The sequence below is a fragment of the Anser cygnoides genome, chromosome 4 (assembly GCF_040182565.1).
Source record: "Anser cygnoides isolate HZ-2024a breed goose chromosome 4, Taihu_goose_T2T_genome, whole genome shotgun sequence".
Lineage (NCBI taxonomy): Eukaryota > Metazoa > Chordata > Aves > Anseriformes > Anatidae > Anser > Anser cygnoides.
In genome coordinates, this window is record NC_089876.1 from 78,246,222 (window position 1) to 78,267,194 (window position 20,973).

General features: G+C 38.1%; 1 protein-coding gene across 21 annotated transcripts in view; it reads left to right on the plus strand.

The window, feature by feature from the left end:
* ANK2 (ankyrin 2) overlaps positions 1-20,973 on the plus strand; it is a 235,617-nt gene that overhangs the window by 110,724 nt on the left and 103,920 nt on the right. For 14 of the 21 annotated variants that reach the window (XM_066996871.1, XM_066996889.1, XM_066996870.1 and 11 more), the window contains exons 5-9: positions 7,504-7,602; positions 11,295-11,480; positions 11,957-11,980; positions 13,968-14,066; positions 15,242-15,340. In XM_066996871.1, coding sequence (XP_066852972.1) covers positions 7,504-7,602; positions 11,295-11,480; positions 11,957-11,980; positions 13,968-14,066; positions 15,242-15,340 — 507 coding nt within the window. The remainder of the gene's footprint in view (positions 1-7,503; positions 7,603-11,294; positions 11,481-11,956; positions 11,981-13,967; positions 14,067-15,241; positions 15,341-20,973) is intronic. The other 7 variants (XM_066996879.1, XM_066996882.1, XM_066996881.1 and 4 more) reach the window with 1 other exon arrangement.

Below are 20,973 nucleotides of genomic sequence, written 5' to 3' on the forward strand. Positions count from 1 at the left end.
GTCTGTCATTATTTCTTTTGTTTAACTGCTTGGCCCCAGAATGCAGAATCACCAGCCTCTCTAAGTCCAGTAATTCCAGCCTTTCTCCTCAGTGCTTTTCTCAGCTTTAATTTTTACAGTTTGTGAGACCCTAGTGGCCTCCGAATCTGCTGTGTGTATTGAATGCAAGGATTGTTACCAAAATGATGAGTTAACACTTGTTAGGGAGTTAGTCTACAGTAGGTCAGAATCCAGTGGCCTTCTGTGCCCTTACAGATGTGCCACTTTACACTGAATAGTTCTATGACTGCAAATGCTTACATCTAATCTGTGCATCACCCTGTTTACTAGCACTTACCAGCTTTGTTAAGGAAGTTTTTTGTTTATGAAGGAAAAGATACCCCTAGAAACTGAATGTATACTAATGTGCTGTGTCCTGCTCATTTTGAAACGCTGACTCTGTCCGAAAACAAAAGGTACTTTCATCAATAACATATCCACAGTATTTAATTTAGCTAGTTGCTGATGTATCCAAAAGATGCTTTTACTGGCTGTCTCTCTTGTAAGGTGGATTCAGGACAAAACAAAAATTCCCTCCATGAAGTAGACACCAGTCACAGCAGTGCAGTTAGAAGGTACAGGAGGACAAGAGGTGAACAGAGCACATGTTCCTCCCGAATCTCTCAGGTTTGAACCACATGTGAAGCTGAAACAAATTACTTCTCTCAGGACAAGGAAAGAACCTTGAATTGAATTATGCTTCTCAAAGGCGTAATCTGTTTTCTCACTGGTAATGGTTCAGTGCTTCTCCGTATGGTGGGAGTAGAATCAAACTCAATGCTAGGAGACTTGAGGAGAATAAACAGACAAATATCAAACTGTCATCTGAGTCGTGCAACAGGACATTTTACCCAAACAGATCTTATGATAAAGTATTTAGAGGTAAAAGCAAGCAATGCTCAGGTAGTACGAGTCACACATCAGTAATATTGATCTGAAGGCTTGGTAGGTGCTACGGGCTTACTGGAGAAAAAAAGTGATGTAGTTTTCTAGGAGTTTTAGATATTTTCAACCTGTGAAAGCCGGCTGAAATATCTCAGTCTAAGTATAGTTGCTTACTATGAGAAAATCATTCTGAAAGTTTTTAATGGATATATAATTATACCGTTAGTATTTAGAGTTACTGCCATATCACACTTCTGGATTCTGATGTAAGCTAACAAAAAAAACCAGCCTGTTAAAAGTTAAAGTAGTTACCTTGATCTATCCTTAATTCACCCTTTTAGGCAGAGAATCTCTCCTGCTAAGATAAAATCCTCTTATGGAGCGTGTATTTTTAGACGGGCTGGAAATAATGCTCTGGCCGTAATGCACAACAAAGTTCTCACAATTCCAATATTGTTGATTCTTTCATGAAGGTTTTTGCTACCAATTTCTTGGTATTATTCAAGGTGTGTATACCAAATTCAGTTTGCAGTGTTGCATTTATTTGTAACTCACATATTTTGTGGATTAAAATTAATTAATTGCTTGAATTGTTAGAGGATTTTTCACTGAATCACAGAATGGCTGAGGTTGGAAGAGGATTCATGTGGTCCAGACCACCGGCTCGAGCAGGGCTATGTAGAGTAGGCTGTCCAGGACCATGTCCAGGAGGCTTTTAGAAAAAAAAAAAAGTTTCCTGATGGTCAGAGAGGACCTCCTGTGTTCCAGTTTGTGCCCATTGCCTCTTGTCCTTTTTCTTGTTTCTTGTCCTTTCATATGCATAACATTGTCCTACTTGAGAAGGGAGAATAGCCTTTGCTGGAGTGGTTATTTCCTCTCCCGTAGATATTATTGGAGACAGAGAGAGAGAAGCAGCTAGTGAAGGTGGAGTTACCTTCTTCTAACTGCTAAGGTGGGATGTAGATGTCACTTGTTTAGTCTAATGTCTGTGGAAGAATGAGGAAACAAGGGGGATGAGTTGTATGCCACTGAATAAAGATTTAAGTCAAGGTCTTGCCATTTTTGTTTAAGTTAAGCAATATTCTGAAGAGTAGAAAAATCCTGTAAGTTACTGAAATTTAAAGACTCGAGCAATGATCGTGATCTTACTGCGTAAAATGCTATGACCATTAATCAGAACATTTCATTATCTGGGTGTGCTGTTTCATGAGTAATCTAAGCTTGTCTCACCCTTGTCTCATTCTTATCTCATCCTTTGTGCCACTATCTGTTTCTTTGTGGGACTGGCTAAGAGTGGAAAGAGAAGGAGGCACAGGAAGAAAGGTAGAATGAATTTCGCAAAGGCTTCTCTCAGGTTAGTTCAAGTGCCAGGCCCTATGAAGGAAACTCTAGAGTAACCCAGAGGAAACTGAGCTTTTACATGTGCAGTATGTTGTGCACAGGATCTTTTCTAAACGTTGCTTGAGAAGTACGCTTGCAGAATTGTAGTAAAAGTTACAAGAAAATGCCTAACTACTTCGGTTTTAATTTGTGACCTTGATTTTCATTTCATTGATGTGAAGCAAAATTGGGGGAAATAAGATAACGAAAACCTCAACGAAAAGCCCACGTGGTAAGATGGAGAGGCAGAGGAGGCAACTTGTCTGGGTGGGGCAATCTGCTGTGTTGGCCCTCTGCTTAGTAATTACATCTTGAAGAGTAAGTAGGAATGAGCATTTTACTGTGTGTAAATAATTGCGTTAGATGTCAGCTGTCTTGTCTTCCTCAGTAACTTTGGTGATCTTCTAATACAGTTCTTAAACAGTTCTTGGAGGCTTTTGAGGTAAAATAGGTATGTTCATTTGGGTTTATATTAGCTATTACATCACAAGACATGTTGCTAACTCTCGTATCATCTTAAAAAAGTCAAACTAAGGGAAGAAAATTTATCTATTTTCTTTATTTTCCTCATTAGCATGCATATAGGTATATATGGATATATATATATATATGCCATATGATATATATATATATTATATAGACACTAAAGGCTACATCTTCATGGACCAGCATGGGTAGGCTAGTCATTCAAAAGGACTGGCTACTAAACACGATTTGGAAGATGTGTACTCCTGATCATTTGGTACTGCCCACAAAGGATGAGATTCCTTGAAAGCCTGCCCTAAAATACAGCTAAGCCAGGCTATGGAGCTGTTTGTGTGATTTTCTAAATGCTCTAATAATCTCTCTGCTTCTTCAGACTATGTTCTTCATTAGGGCTTGGGCAAAATTTAACGATACAAATTCTGAGTCATATAAAGACTCGCCAATTTGCATTAATAGCTTGGAGAATCATTGAGAGCTACTCATTTTCTCAAATTAGCAAGTAAATCAGTGAATGTAGTAGAAAGAATGGAGTATGGAATATACTCTACTTATTTAGCATTAATTTTTCATAATAACTTTATATTATGGCAGTAAACATCTTGCAGTATATATTTTTGAGGATAATGAAATCTGAGTACTCTATCCTCACTACAAATACTCTGATGAAATCATTGTTTGAAAGTGAATGTTATATATCATTACAAAATTAATTTCTATTTTTCAGATGATGTACCAAATCTAAACATAGAGTCACAGTATAAGTACACAGCCGGGCTTTCAGAAATACCAAAAGAAAGTGCATTTCTCCTTTTCCCTGTCACATTTATCTGCTACAGTCAGTATTTTTACATCAATTCTAGAATGTGTTCATACAACATGGAATTATAAACTGAAGAAATATTTATTGAAATAAGGATATTTTTTTCCCCTTCAAGGCCCAGTAAACCCTCTATGTCTCTTTTCATATACTAAAACAAGAAGGGAGAGGTCAGTCTCTTCTGCAATACGTCCATGGAGCATCATTAACTGGAATGCTTTGGATTCAGTAGAAAATTTTGGGTAATGAAACAAGTCTAGGGAAAATGTATTTTTTTTTTTTTCAATTTGCAGAGGTTTGAGCTCTAGAGCTTTGAGCTATCTCAAAAGCAGAACAGAGCACCCAAGTACCGTTATATAGCTCTTTGAAGCTAAAAGATGAGAAACTGGGAAGGGGATTTTAGATGCAAGAAGTAAATAGAATGGAGGAAAGGATATGCTTCTGTTGTTTGGGGCATTTCCATTTAACTGCAGGACTGGCTGACAAAGAAACTTGCTGTGTAGCAGACAGACAGACAGACAGACGCATCGTAGCCTGTCAGAGATGGGAGGAGATGTGGAAGTCCTGGGGTCCAGAAGACAAGTGAGAAGGAAGAGCTCCAGCAGGTCTAACAGGCAATCCCACTGGGCAGAGCTGTGCCAAGGAGAGTGGTAAAACTGGGAATCTCTTAAAATAGAAGTCTCTGGCCAAGAGCCAGAAGCGTTGAGGTCAGGAACACTGCAATTAGAATCTCTGAAACCAGTTCTTCACTGAGAAAGCAAACTTCACCCTGCCAGCGGAAAAAAATGGGCTTGACCTTGCCAGGGGAAGCTTCTCAGTATGTCTGGTATAGTTAGTTTTGCAAATAAACCTCAGCAGCTCTAGCAATTTCCAAAATAAGCCAGCTTTTAAGGAAAAATATATGGTAATTTTAAACTATAAATAAAGCTTGAAGAGGAAAAAAGGCTAGGAGTGCAAGTACTTCCTTACCCACAGTTGCTGTAGTTACAGGTACGGTTATATGAGGAGAATATCCTTGATCTAATGGGCAGTCTCTGGAACAGTCTTGGGACTGGGTGGAAAAGTGTTTAGTGCTTGTAAATGATAATGAAGTCTTATATGTATCGTTTATGGTGTCCTAACCCAGGATTTATTGTCCCAGTCCTGTTGCAGAACTAGGGACTTTTTAAGGGGGCTTAACTAGGGACTTTTTTAAGATTTAAAACAAACCTCAAAGCTTGTAAGCAAATTGATTTGCTTTGGCTTGAAAATTCTCGTATTCCTGACGTTTATATTAGTGTGGCTGTGCTCCTTGCATTCATCCATGCAGTGGTGTTCAGCGTTAGAAGGATGTTACAAATGGTACATATCACCATTTAAAAAATGCTACATTATACTTTGGTATTAAAATACCAATCAAGGGTGTGGAAAATTACTGGTAGTTCTAGCTAAATAGGATGCCGCTTTGTTTCTTTCCAGTGTGGGTAGGAAAGCAAAAGCAATGAGCCAGCTTGGTTACCTGCAGCATTCTCTGTGCTCTTCAGTCCCAGCACAATCGGAAACGAGCCGATCTGTTCCCAGTTCTCACTGCCAGCTCACGCCCTCAGCTCGGCAGTCCTCTGTGCCTTCCTCGTTACATGCTGAACAGCATTCCCCCATTTTACACTCTGACGAGATCTCATTTTCTCCCCCCTGTTAAAGGGCTGTGAGCGGAGCGGCCAGGAGACCACCGTGCACCCAGGCTTGGTGGCCTCCCAGCCACAAGGGTGGACGTGGAAGAGGCTGGCTTGTGGGCCTCCTTCGTGCCTCCTTCGTGCTTCCCGTTCGCTGCCAGTGATTTGGGGGAGGGAAGCCACCCATCAAAATGCAACTGACCTTACTGTTAAGAGGTTTTTCTCGATGTCTAACCTGAATTTTCTCTGCTGCAACCTTAGTAAGCTGTGCACTTTCCTATTAGTTTTAGCATGTGTGAACATGCAGAGCAAATCTTTCCCTTCCTCTTCGAACACTTGTCATTTTCTTTTCAGTTTTCCTTTTCTAGACCAAATAACACCAATTACTTCAGCCTTTTCTCAAAGAAAAATAACTTCCCCAGGGGGATGTATTTTAATTTTACAACAGTGCAATGATTGTCTGTATTACAGCAGAATGAGCTCAGTGACTCTCTGGCAAGCCACTGCGACCTTTGGGTCCTTTTTTGCAGAATTCTTCTCTAACTCATCATTCTCTGTTTGCACAGTTTGTTATTCCTGCCAAAGCTTTGCAACTTGTATTCGTCCTTACTAAATTACATTTCCAGCCCTTTTCTCCAAGGTAAAAGGAACCTTTCAAGTTACGTTCCTCTTGGGTTGTGTACTTGCAGAACACCTTGTTCATGCTGTCTGCAGCTGTAATATGAACGCTCAGTTCCATCCTTCAAGTCATTCCTGAGAATATTGGATAATACCTGCCAAAGACAGACCTGTGTGCAAAGCCACTCAAAATACACCACATGATTTTGGCATTAAACTGCTGTTGACTGTTGTCAGGGTGCAATTTTTTAACTATATGTCCCAAGATTTTTAATGAAAATACTAGACTGATATGTCAAAGTAGTATTAAAAAACCTGCTGCAACATATATGATATATGTCACGTGACATATACAACATATATAAAGTTGACCTGAGCAATCTTCTACTTTTGTAATGTAGATGGGGGTTGTAAATACATCAGTTCTGCAATCAACTGTATTACCTACTGACTGAAAAATGAGATTTCATTTCATTAGGAAATTACTGGAATGTTTCCATAGCAAGTTTGCTAGAAATAATAATATTGGCTTCTCTGAAGCAATGTTCTTAGTTATCACAGTATTTGTGTTAATTCGTATTGCTCGTATAAATGCACAAGTCTGTAATTTATTGTGACAGCATTTAAGATTTATGAAAAAAAAAGAATTGCATATTTGAAGTCTTGTTTATGGGTTGTGTTCTAGCTAAAAGTGCCACTTGAGGACAGAAGAACGTTTTCACAAATATAGGTGATTATGTCCTCTTATCTTACATGGTAGTTTGCTGAATATTGAAGAATTTTCCAAGGTCTCTTTAACAATTTTAAAAAATTTCAGAAGAAAGTTATCAGGCAGATAGCTCACTTCCATGCCTTCCTTTCATATGGATTTTGTAGGGAATTAATTACAATTCTTTGCATTAAAGTATTTTAAAGAGAAGAAAGGGAAGTATTTTAAAGGGAAGAAAATGTGTTTCTAATGAATTTGCATGAAGTTTGACTAACCTGGAAGAATTTTTTGATATTACGGTACTATTCAGAGCACATTCATATAAGAATTCCATGGCATGTTAAAGAATGTTTATAATTATATGCTAGACAAACATAGTATATGGTCAGAAATGCAGCTGTTATTCTGCAAGGTTGAGTTCCTTTATGTTTGATGATTTGCAATGTTTTATGTATTACAAAATTTTACATAGTATGTTAAGCCTTTGTTATCTCTGCTCAGCTTGTCATGAGATACGGACTTTATGGTCTCCAGGGGATGTTGTCTGTGGTTGAGTTAATGTAATAAATGGAAGAAACTTTTGCTTTCCTGTCATCTTTCGTACGACTTTATTGCCAGTTTTACAGTCCCTGAGCCATTATCAGCAAGGAATACCGATATTAATAATGAGTGTGTCCATTGTTTTCAGAAAATATGTCAAAAGAAAATGAGTGTGAAAGCATGTAGAGTTGTGTAGGTTTAAATGACTTTAAACATTACCATATTATACTAAAAATACTTAGTTGTTCTACTTACATACTTAAAATGCTTCAGTTAAAAAAGCATAAATACATTTTTAGTGTTATAGTTACTTGTATTTCAGTATTGTTGGTATATTCTGTTTCTTTTTACAGTATTTTCTCATGTGTTCTCTTTAGAATGGCTTCACTCCATTATACATGGCAGCTCAAGAGAACCACATTGAAGTGGTGAAATATCTCCTGGAGAATGGAGCCAACCAAAGCACAGCTACTGAGGTGACGTGTATATATATATATATATATATTTATACACACTCTGACTTTCCTTTGCCTTTATATTCAGATTGCTTAGAAGATTTTCAAATGGAGTATTTTGAGAATTTTTGCCCATTCATTTCACTGAGTTGTATTTATGAATGTTAATGCTTTTTTTCAAAACACACAGACAAACTGTTCTGGAAGCGGTGAGGAGTCAAGGGATGAAATCCAGCCCCAATTGTTTGACAGCAAAACGTCCACTGACTTTAGTGAGCCCAGGATTTTCACCTTTAGTTTGTGCCCATTTCTCCTATCACGTTCTCAGAGACATTTTTGAAAAATGAATGAGACTTTGGAAGGTGATCCCAAGCGAACCTCTGTAGAAATTACAGGAGGATAAGGTGGCCTCAGTGAAATGGTATTGTAAGGGCAGTAAAGTGAAGAGTGGATAGATCATAGGCTAAGCGAAGAGGTACATGCAGCATTTCATTTGAATAGATGTATGTCTCTGTAACATATTTACATCTCTGACAAAGCCCTTGAAAACTCAAGCATCTAGAAGTGCCATCACCTGAGCAACATGGCTATCTGTGTGCTCCATTCGCATAGTAACATCAAGGCAAATATCAGTGAATAGAATATTTTAACATGCATCTCCCACTCTTGTCTGTAGAGGGGGGTTCTCCTGAGGAAATAAAATGACTAACAAGAATCGCAGCAATGAGCTCACCAGGCAATGTGCTGTTTTCTCCTCAGACAGTTTACTTCTAGCACTAAACCATGTGGGTGTAAATATGCAAAAGGATGGTATTCATCGCTAGGGTCTGGATTTCACTGCGGTGCTGTAAACCTGCAGGAACTTCAGAGCAAGCAAAGCAGTTATCAGTGGAAAAGAGATGAGTCTCCATCTCAAGAGAAACTGAATCACAACTTCCTTTTGCAAATGAGAGGATCTCAGGGCAATGGGGAAAACTTCTAGATAATGAAGACTGTGCTCACTTGATTTCCTGTTGCTCTCTTTCTGCCAAATCTTGTTTCGCTCTCAGCCAAGAGAACAAGTGACCAGGCTCAGTGCTACAAAGTCTGTTGGCTTCATGTTTGCTCTGTAGATAGGATATGCAATGTGAAATAGTAATAGGAAAGTTCCCCCTTGAAAAAAGAGCTTTTGCTCATGTCTATTTATTTTCCCTAGTCTGTATAGAAACTTACCCACTCTGGATTACCTTCACAAATGGACGAATTAAAAACGATGTTGCATGTATACTTGGTTTTCTTTTCTTTAAACTGAACTGCTAGCCTTAACAGCTGCTTTACTATCCCTTCTTTCAATGGATACTATACCATTTGATGACAGCTCCTAAAATAATCCTCTTGTGGCCTGCATACATGGAGATCACGTTACCCTGCGGCTTTCTGAAATATGAAATCCTGTGTGATAGTCAGGCAACTTGGCAGAAACACCCTCTGCGAACGAGTTGCAGTGGATCTTTGGCTCTCCGAGAGCCCAGCCTGGATTCAGTGCGCAGTCACCTGCTTGCAGTCTTGCAGTGAATAACTTTTACTAACTGTGATCAGGAGCACTGGAAATTCGTTCATTAATTTACAGGTACTGTGAGGCTGATATGGTTATAATTAATGTGGCTTCTGCTTGAACACAGACTTCAAGTCATCACTGTAACTCATACTATACTCTAATTCTGTTAAAAAAAATAATAAAAGGAGGCAGGGGAGGAGAAAAGCCAGCTGAACCCCCACTCAGAACCTGAGTCCAAATCTGTCTTCTCTCATCGGAAAGGTCAGATCTCGCTTTTGTGGCCTGGAGAGTAAAGCCTGTCTATCCCTTTATCACTTACTTAGACAAGTTTTGGTTTCAGATCTTGCTCAGGTGATGGTTTCAGTGATGTCAGTATAACTGAAGGATGGACTGAACTACCCTCTGCTTTCATATGTGCCCAGAATTTAGTTTCACAAACAGAATGAAGAAATGATACATAAAATAAGGTGGGATAGCAGCCTGAACTGAGGATGCCACCACAGTACATGGGAAAGACATTCTGTTTGGCCTCAAAGATTGTTCTCATGTGGGGAGATGGGGAAATGAAATGCTTTTTCAGGGCTCCTGTTAGCCATGCTTTCCACAAGTAATAGGAGAGAATGAAGAAAGGGCTGGGGCCTTTTAGAGAAAGATGGAAGGTAATGCAGGGAAAATCAAATGGTTGATCTTGTCTTTGAATCTAGCACCGCCTTTGGATATGCTTCGTTTCCTCTATTTCATTTCCTTGCACGTTTATATATGTTTAGGTACAAAATGAGAATCAGGATGAGCTCAGTTTCATTGGGCCCTCTAATCCAGGATTTGTTCTCATGTTTCCAGAGGCAAAAGGAAAATGCATTAAGCCATTTCAACACCTAATGTGGCCTCAATCTCAGAATTATCTTTACAGTTCAGCTGTTTCATCAGCTGTTCACCAGTTTTTAATTCACTGTACAGAATTTAATCTCTATTACAGAAAGAAACTATAATAGCATAGCTGTTGCAACGCACCTACCCACAGTTCAATGCAAAAGGGAGTGAATGTTATTAAATTACTAGGGGGAAAAATTGCTTTGGCAATTCCTCAGATGTTTTTTTCAGCATATGTTGGCTCTCATTCCTTCCTAAGTCATCCTTCATTATTTTATCATCTTTCCATTTTCCTATTCCTAATCAATTCTGTCTCTTACGCCTTTTACAATGCGTCTTAATCAGTTTGCTCACTTTCTGGCTATAATCAGCTCTTCTCTAGATGTAGAAAACCTTGTTTTATTCCCTTCCCTTTTCATTTCACTGTTATTCAGCATGCCTTCTGGTCACAGGCTCAGTTTGAGGGCTGCTCTGCTCCTCGTGGTTTAGCTGCCCTTCAGTCTAGCATGTGGTTGTAGCACATGCACTTGGACAGCACGCAAGACTTAGTTTTATAAGGCAGAATAAAGGGCATGTGAGCAGGCAGTACCTGTTGAGATAGCAAGTTGTGAGCACGTGCTACGTTTCACAGCATTGGTTATCCAGGCCATGTTTGGTGGAACAAGAAATTTTGAAAATAATTTTAAAACAAAGCTAAAAATATAAAGGAAAAATAGATAGATTTTCCTGACTTTGTTTTTCCAGAAATAATATGATGTTTTGCTGCTTAGAATTAGAATAAATTACTAAATATGATCAGACTTTCTTGAGTCATAGCCCATGCATGACTTAGAATGGGAAAGAGAAGCAAATGCATATGAAGATATGCTTTCTTTTCCCAGAGATAGTCAGAAACAGGGTCCCTTTATATTTTTCACGTCTACCTTGTTCAGTGCTCACTAATCCTTTTGAAAATGTTGCAAAAATATGTTTTGCGGTCCATTTTAAGATAACAAGTTAATATGAGAGATACTGTAGAATGATTCTTTGACTGTACTGTACTTGACTTAAAATATATGTATGTACACATGCGTATGTATACATATGTACTTTGAAGTGAAAAAGCGTGCTTCTGACATGTTTGGAATCACATCTGGGTTAAAATGTTTTGCCTCCAATGTCATTTCACTGGAGTGCACTTGGTGCAGAGGTAGAAACCAGCTGGTGATGTGCTTCTGAAATTTCCATGTGCGAACAGTGCCATGCAGTTCAGTGAAGCTCCATGTCCTTCAACTTACTGCGGACATTTTGTTTTCTTGTCTTGCAGGATGGTTTCACTCCCTTAGCCGTTGCACTGCAACAAGGACACAATCAGGCAGTGGCTATCCTGCTGGAAAACGACACCAAGGGGAAAGTGAGATTACCAGCCTTGCACATTGCCGCTAGAAAAGACGACACCAAATCAGCAGCGCTCTTACTGCAGAACGACCACAATGCCGATGTGCAGTCCAAGGTAACGCGACGCTGCCCTGCAGGTAACAGGGCAGTCATGTGGCTGAGTGCCAGTGGGCAGCAACCTTTTACTTCCTTCATCCTAAGGGTTGAAGGTAATTTCTTCTGTGGGGAAAGACGAGTTCCACAACCAGTATCACCAGTAATATATCTACTTCAGCAGTGTTTAGCAACACAGTAATTGCAAGCTACACATTTTTTTTTGCTTTTTCCTTATACCTCCCATTTCTGTGGTAACCAGCTTTCTCCCATTATTTGTAAACCAGGAGAAAGAATGGAAGCAGAATCACTGCTTCCCTATTAAATAGGATACTGGTTTATTGCCTGTGGGAACATAGGTTATTTTTAATGTTAATGCATGCTTCGGTGGCTTTTCCCATTATAACAACATAACTCATTTCAAAAAGCAACTTAGTTCTCCGTTTTGCAGCCAGTCTTTAATATCTTTCCTCTTTTTCCCAAACCATGCTGCATCAGATGATGGTGAATAGGACGACTGAGGTACCGAGATCAAAAATTTTTAATTATTATTTCTGTTATTTATAATTATTTTCTCTGCTCTGTGGCAATATTTCTTTAATATTTAGCACTAAAATTTATGACTCTTTTTCAATGAATAGCGATTTGTGACTCAGCAAACCTGTTTTTATTCATCCCTTGTTTTATAATTTCATTTTATTTGTGTCACCATATCGAAGTAAACTTTTGAAAATTCACATTCAGTTCAAAGAATTTTAAAGTGAGTAATGGAGCTAAGAGAATGAAGATGTTCTTCTAGCTCAATTAAATTAATTATGAAAATGCACTAACTTGGCATAACTATATTAAAGTGTCTGGCTCAGCCAGAATCATGGTAAAATTCATTTTACTTCTCGTACAGTAGAACATATAATTGAATCCTCCAAGGTAAAAACTTGTTCAGAGCATCTGCTTATTTTCACCATGGTTCTTATTATGATCTTTTCAGTGAAGTTTTCAGCAGTCCTTAGGGGATAGTACATGATCAGAATATTATTGTTCTTATACTGATTGTGGAAGTAACAAGTCTCCACAAGTACTTTCACTAAAAATGAAGTGTCTGATTGGCTAGAACTCTGATTTCCCCCCTAAAAATTTAGGAAACATTTAGGAAAAAGCATTATTTCCAAGAACACAGTCTTTTTTTTTTTTTTTTGAATGCCTGCTTCTTCACTTACGGTAAATGTGAAGCAGTTTACATCTCCTTCACTGGCCATTACATTGACTCAAAGTACCTTGCATTTGTCACAAGGTAAATACATGTCCTTGAGAAGTTAGTTGTTAATGCAACATAAATTCACTCTGTAGCTTAGTACAGAATCTTATTTGTGTGCCGATATCCTCAGTAGACATTTTCCCAGTAATTTACCATGGCAACAAGGCTATGAATTTAATGACTGTTTTTATTGTACTTCCACCAGAATCACCTGTGGGCTGACAAAGAAGTAAATGGAGTTAGGTTAAAATAATGGTCCAACTGATGTATCTTTGGGGAATAAAGTTGATTTCAGAGCACAACATCTATCTTTATTCCACATTTTTATACACATTTATTTATACATGTCTTTATTCTGTGAGCAGTTTACAATAATGATTGGTACACTGAAAGAAAGAAAACCTAGTTGAAAATACAGTATAGTCCAGAAGCCAGAAGTATTTTTCTTTCCCATAACTACCAATAAGACTGTAAGGTCTGATCAAATCAGTGTAAAGCTCTTCAGGGAAACCTCAAAAGCAAGGTCCTTTCTACTTGAATTACTTATGAGACTAAAAGCTTGCTGCGTGCCCTACTTTCTGAAAAATTAGTCTCTTTTATTTTGTTGTCAGGTAATTCTGTATTTTGTAAATGAAGTGTGTTTCAACTTCTAGTGCTCAAGAGGCAATAAGTAAATCAAGTTTTTTCTCAAAGAGAGATGGCAAAGTTTCTTTGGCTCTTTTGAGATCTAAATTATATATAAATGTAAATAATTATGGTTCTTAAAATTATGCTTCTTATAATAAGCAAAGTTTCTCATGTAGACCAAGCTCTTTGATTACACCTTGAATAATTTGTAATTCTTAGCTCAGTAAAACCAGAGTCCAAGAGCTTTTGTTGTTTTTTAGACAAGAACAGTAAACAGATGCAGCCCAAAAGACCCTAGTTGTTTATGAATTTTAATAAGCAAGCTCCCTTTATTTTCTTTAAGGATGGATAATATATCAATTAATTAATAATATATTTCTGATATGAAAGCTACTGATTTCTTTTTGGCTTGAACACTGACTCAGAAAATGAAAGAAAGAAACACTTTTGATAATATCCCACATGAAAACCACATATCCTGCCTGAAAGACTTTGCTATATTATAGGTTAACTGGATAAAATCAGTGTAATACATTTGTTTGCCAGCAACTGTTAAAGTCAGGTTCTAGTTAAGTTGATTATATTGTATGAATTGATTCCTATAATAAGGACCGTTTCCTTTTGTAGAGTGGCTTTACACCTTTGCACATAGCTGCGCACTATGGAAATGTCAATGTGGCAACGCTGCTGCTAAACAGAGGAGCTGCAGTCGATTTCACAGCAAGGGTATGGAAGAGTTTTTTTCTCTTTTCAGTTGTAATGGCCTATGAAAGTGGGAGCGTATCTTTGTGTAATTCCTAATCAAGAGTACATGAGAAGCAAAATAATGCTGAAAATCTGTTGTATTCAAGACATCTATTTTTTTTTCCTCATAATTTTTTAAAGTTACCTTCATGCAGAATCCTTGGGAGCTTACTATCAACTCGTTTTCCCAGTTGACAGAAGCAGGCTCCTTTGAATTGTGTCAGAGTGCCAATGTTCTCAGGATATGTCAATTTATTTTAGCTTTCCTGTCAGTTAGACATACTTCAGAAATATATTGTATAGGATTTATTGTCTTCTTCCTGTCTGTTAGGGATTCAATATTTACTGTACCACTTTCATTTGATATTGTCACATGTAAACATATTTTGAAATAGCAAAAGTAAGGTACAGTGCCATTATGTGAATACAACATTATAAGTACTAATTAATCATGACTAATATTTTGTGGTAAGCAACTGCAGATCTACATAATATAGTCTATTTGTTTTCATGCATTACTTAGTTTGAAGCATGTCATCTGGTGCCATGAAAACCTCTGGTAATCTGTATATCACTGAATCTACTGGATCACAGATTTCTGTTTGATTTTGCATTGCCAAGCACACTTTGAATTACTTTAGGATTCAGCCTTTCAGACTGACTTCCTCCTCTTGCCCGTCCGGAGTAGCTGCTAATGTTACCTCTTGCCCCTCACCCCAAGCATTTGCAAGGACTTTCAGCCTAAACAGGACCTATGCTATTTACATGACATTTATGAGATTACTTTGTGCAGGAGTCATGCATTTGTGTAATGTGTGTGTTGCAATGATTTAAATGCATCAGTGTTTTGTGAATATTGACTCATTGGGACTCCGGTATATGTTTGTTTATTTGTCTGACTCTGGGACTGCGATGTTTGCTGCTTTTGCAGATGTGCTTCTTCGTTTATAAAACAAACAAACAATGAATAAAGATTCTTGCTTAAAAGGAATTACTAACTCTAGCTTATATGGTGTGTGCCTAGCTCTGATGCTCAAGTACATTTTCATTTATTCTCTATAATGTGATGGTCTCATTTTGTGAGCCAAACACAAATTCACCGCCATTATATACCTTCAAATCCATCATGCTCATTGTTTGTTCTTTTCATGGTGTAGAATGGAATCACCCCACTGCATGTGGCTTCCAAAAGGGGAAACACAAACATGGTGAAGCTCTTGTTGGATCGCGGAGGGCAGATCGATGCCAAAACCAGGGTGAGTGTTTCTATTCCCTGAATATGATGTTGTCCCTTCTTGGGAATGGATTGGGATTTTTTGCTTGCTTGATTTTTTTTTTTTTTTTTTTGGTGGTTGTTGTTTTTTTAAACCAGAGACTGGGAACATCAAGCTTCATAACTAGGCATTCTGCTTCAGTAATTGTGTCTTGTGTTCTGTTCTTAAAGTGAGACATTAGATGCAGCTGTTACATATTTCTCAAAAAGCCAAACAAAAAATGTTCAGCTGAACGCATCTCCAAAAACATTAAACATTGCTTCTTCACAAGTGTACTGTTTGTGAAACTTGGACCAAATTTACATGGTGACTCCAAAAACAATTTCTAAAGAAGTACTTTTCTACCCTTTTTTGTATTCAGTATCCTACCTTTAGTTTTCAGACTATTTGTTTTATGTAGACTGTTTTCTGTGGTATCAGAGTAAAGGATGGCAGGCGTTGATGACAGAAGGAGGCAGAAAAACTCTTTCCTTCAGTGTCCTCTACCTGCATCATACAAGAAAAAGCTGATGAAACTCTGATCTCGTTGAGGAAAGAGCTAAGTGTGCTATTTGATCCAACTACATGTGGCACAGGAACACACGTGCTGCATGGCAATGGGAGGGTCTAAGGCCAGCTAAGCCTTTCAGGCCCCTGACTTCTATATGTTTGTGCCAGTCATCATGAAAAGGAAAACTACATTAGTAGGCTAGCAATCACTTCTTACTGAAGAGTCAACATTGGGAAGGAGTAACCTATTCTGTGCCAGCAGAGTATCACCTCTTCCCTGGACAAACCACAGAGAATTAGGTGATGATTACTGATTTCCTCCTCCTAATTGTCTTGTTGAAAAGGCACACCAATACTTTACTCTTTATTCATTCAGGACAAACGAAAAACACACCACTTTGTGTGTGCAAGGTTAATTATTTAAAATTGGATTTTGGAGCCACTCAGGAACATGTGGTCATTAATGCAAACTGAAGAGCACAGAACTTTGTTATTGAAAGCTGCTTGTTCTTAAGCACTGATCTGCAAAGTGTTATCTCCAGGTAATACACAGTCTTTCAGAACACAGAGTTTAGAGCTGCACTTAAGAGTTTGAACCTAAATATAGTTTTTGTTTAATAAGGTAGAAAGGTAGGGTATATTGCATTCAGCTGCCCTTGTGGTTTATTCAGCCTCAGCAGTTACTTTGTTACTAATTTCATCAACTATTTGTTGCTTCATAAGCTAGGAAGAGAAACATGATTATCATGTAACTCTGTATGTGATTATGATTTATATTCCTGATGTCTCTCTTGCTCTTATTTTTTAAAAAAACTAATGATGATGGAAGATGATACATCTTACGAAGGTGTGCAGTAAATCATCCCTGTTCAAACTGACCTTAAGAAGTGTCTAAAATCCTATGGTAAAGAGGCATGAAATGGTAATAATACACTGCAGTCAGAATATTTCACATATGCATAAGCACAGCAGTCGTACAGAAATGGTCCGTTTGCCCTATGGGATGACAGTATTGAATTCAACTCTTTGCTGTTCAGTATTTAGATACTTGTTTTGGACAAGTTGTGCCAGATGATTGAAAGGACATCTTGGATTTTATGAGGTCAAGATGTATCCCCTCCCCACACACCCGGAAAGATTGATGTGCAGTTGTGAATGAAACTGAAAGAACAGGACTTTGCCCGGTGTAGGTGGAAGGCTCTGATTTTAGAGTCTTCACGTTGTCTTGGCTTCCTGCCCTTTGTCAGCTGCTACATTAGCACAAAAACTGCTAGCACAAAGCTACTGGTGACAACCCATAAAGGTATCCTAAAGCACATACGTTCCAGTTTGCACAGGTTCAGCAGCTTCTTCTTGCTTCCATCTTCTGCCTTCTCTCTGCTCGAAGACACGCGGTGGTGGTCGGCTGCATGTACTTTACAGTGGGGGAGATTCCAGAGCTTTGGTTTTGCCGTCAGTGTCTCTCTCTGTGGTGTGCTCTTGTCTTCATGCCAGCTGTTTATGTAGTCTTGGTGTCTTTTTCTTTTCTCTTTGCTTTGTCCGCATGCCTTGTGCTTTGCTATGGCCGTGAGTACGTAGGGTACTGAGGAGGTAGGTTGTGTGTTGCATGCCATGCATACATGTGTTTTGTACTTTAAAGGAGAGGCCTCTGCCTCCTCCTCCTTGGTACTAACATGCTTGCCTTTCCATACTTGCCTTTTCACTTCTCCTAAAGAACACTTGCATTTTTCCAGTAGGTCAGATTCACTGAAAAACAGTGGAATTAAATGTGCTAGGATATTTCATTGCCAGGTAGCCTGGGCTTTTATTCATGGTCTCCATACCATATTGAAATAAGCTGTTCAATTAAAGAAGTATTCATTGCTTTCATTCATTTTATTTTTAACCTTTCTACATGACATCTGATGATGCATACATTAAGATGTGAGAAGATATTTTAACAGATCTTAACTGAGCCCCCAGTACTTTAACTTTACATAGTTAATCTGCGAAATCATTTTATGTTTGAAAATATTCCATTGGAATATTAGGAGCCTGTGCATTGTCCAAAAAAAAAAAAAAGGTGCATTCTTCAAAATGAGTAAATTATGAATGTGTCCTACTGTTCCATAGTTAATGTTGCATGTCAGAGAAAAGCCCTACTTACTGCAGGAACTGTTTTTGTTTCATATACATTTCATAATGTATCTCCTGAAATTTTATGGCATTTCTCACTGAAGTTGTAGAATTGCAAGTAAATCTACTTGTTGCATATGTATGTTTTAAAACAATATTAAGTGGTTTTGGTAAGTTTTACTGTTTTTCGCAAATAACTACTAAATAAGTTCTTAAAATATGTGATTTCATTTCTCTGTTGTATTGTATCTAAAGGAAAAAATGTAAACCCCATTCTCAATGGTATTGATAGGATTTTTTGTTACTACTGTGTTATATTGACATTTGTGTTATTTGTATTTACATAAAAGCTTCATCGGGAGGTCTGTTTGATCAATGGTTAAAATTTCTGATGCTAAAACATTTCATATTTAAAATCTTAATCAAACCTATAATCTCTAAAAGTTCACCTTAAAAAAGGACTTCAGTGACATGTTTTAAAAATACTTTAAAATTTAGCTGAGCTTCTGAGCTGCATGGCTTACTATGGTAGACCAGTGGAGTTGGGTTTCAGAAGCAAATGCCAAAAAACTTGGCATCAGTGTGTTATCTCTAAAAGACAGTGGAAATTTCAATTTTTGATTAAACCATTGCCACGTGATCAAGAGAAATGTGGCAATTACCAGTTCTCACTTTTAGGGAAGGAAAGCATTTATGGTTGCTCAAGCTTCTGCTCTTGGGATGGGAAGCTTATCGTGTCAGAAAGCAAATACGTTGTGTGCCAGGAGGGTGGCAGCTGGAGGGGAGAGTAGGCCTGATGATGGTGGGCAGAAAGTCTGGGGTGATATCTGGGTTGGAGAAGGGCCTTGGGAAAGGACGGAGGCCCAGCTGGACCTGCAGGGAGCAGAAAGGTGGTCACAGAGGCATGTGGTACCAAGGGGAAAGGAAAAGGAAGCTGGAGGGGAGGGGGGAACTTGGATTGTTGGTTTTTTTTTGGTGGTGAATGAGCTTCAGACACCCCTTAGCACTCATGTTGGGAACCTTTTGATATTTTCTTTGTAATAGTGTCCCTTTTTGTAAGTATGCATCCTGACAGAACAGGCACGGCTCTCTGCGATCACAATGTGGCCGTGGGTTTTGTGTCATTAAGCCAGCATACTGGGAGCCTAACGCTCTTGGCCCTGTGCTGTGGTTGCAGTGTTTATTCCTGCAGTAACTCTGCTGTGACATTTTCTCCTGCTCTTACAAATGCACAGAGCACTTACATTTCATGGGCAGTTTTTGCTATTCCTAAAGTAATGTCAGATGATAAATATCTAATCACAATGCAGATGCAGGCTATAAAAATAATGTATTCATATGTTTACAAGGTGGGAGGGATGTTGTACAGATTATCCAAGCAAGCAGTACAGATAGCGACTATTATGTAGAATTATTTAAGTTAATATCTTACTACTCAAGCAGATGCATGGTATATTTTTTGCTGTGTTTTTAAAATTTGTACCTTGGGAGGCATACCTGGAGGAATACTTTAGAGCATGTTCAGTTACATCAAGACTCAGAGCTTCGAGCAGGAGGTACACTTGCCTTGTTCATTTTTAAAGACAAGCACTTTAATAACAACGTAAAAATGAACAAATGTAAAGGCCTTTATTTGTCAAGCAAATTTGGACATTTTTGCATGTCAAACGTACAGAATACTAAAATTTCATCTCACACCTATACAAATGAGAATATGCAGCTGCAGTTTGGAAGAATTCTTTGATAATATGGCCTTTGACATTCATATGCTATCATCAGTCTTCATTCAAATGAGCACTGAATGTGCACAACTGTCCTTCTGTTAAGACACTGCTCACATAATTTCCCATTGTCCCAAGTCTTTCTTGTAAGCAAAGCTTCTTTTTATTTCAGTCTCTCTGGTAAACTGAGGTTAAAGCATTTTGATTACTATGAAATTACCTACTAATTTATTTGCCAGAGTTCTGCAGTTAGGAGTCGTGCATGGAATTAGAAATTAATTATGCAGGTTAAAAAATGACCAGTGATTGATCTTCGGGTAAAAAAAAAAAAAGTTTATTTTCTATTTTGACAGCCATTTAAGAGGAAATAGGAATGATGGAATTTCCTGGCTTCCACACATACAGAGTGGATTGTAGTGTCATTTCTAGCTGTGCCCCACTTCTTGGTTACATTGCAGAGTGTGCTAGGAGAGTTCCACATACAGGAACAACCGAATGCCAGGTACAGGAAGTCACCTGGAAGATGAAAACATTTAACTTGCCATTATATATATTATTTGGGATGAGGGAATAAATACTGGGCTTTTAAAAACATAGAGGTGGTGAATTTCATGTCTCTTTCTGTGCTTCAAGTCAGTGTCTCTTGGAGGGTGTGTTGTATGTCCTGTCACATGGCATTTGATACTTTGGTCAGCATGCAATCTTCACCTTATGTGGTGTACCAGTTAGCGATGGAATGATTAAAAAGGTAGGTGGGCAAACTCCTGCAGCAGATGTCAGAGCATAGAGGTTCACTGCGAGTAGATAATGGTGCAAAAGCAGACTAATTTTGTACAGTGTGTCTCTTGATGTTGGTTGATGTCAGCTTGTCCTCATTGTATTATGTACTAATTCTACTATAACTCTCTTTTCAATTTCCCTCATCTTTGAATAAAACATAAGCACAAATAGAATTTGAAGTATTAAATATGCAACATTTTTAAAATATGCATACAGCTTTACCCAGGGCAGAAAGAAGGAAGAGAAAGAAAATTACATGGGAAGGCTGCAAAGCATATTGCTTAATTCAGCTACTGGAAACTGCACAGATAGTAAATGATACACATTTATGAAAAATAGGGCAGGATAAATAGGATAGATATATTTTTAAAATCTATTTTTACAGGCAATTATAGATAAGAAAAAAGGAGAAAACATGCTATATAATGATTTAGTTCTTTTAACTAGACTTTCTTGTAGAGTTGAGGTGTTTCTTGGCTTGTATTGTTTTTTTTCCCCCTCTCTGAGGAT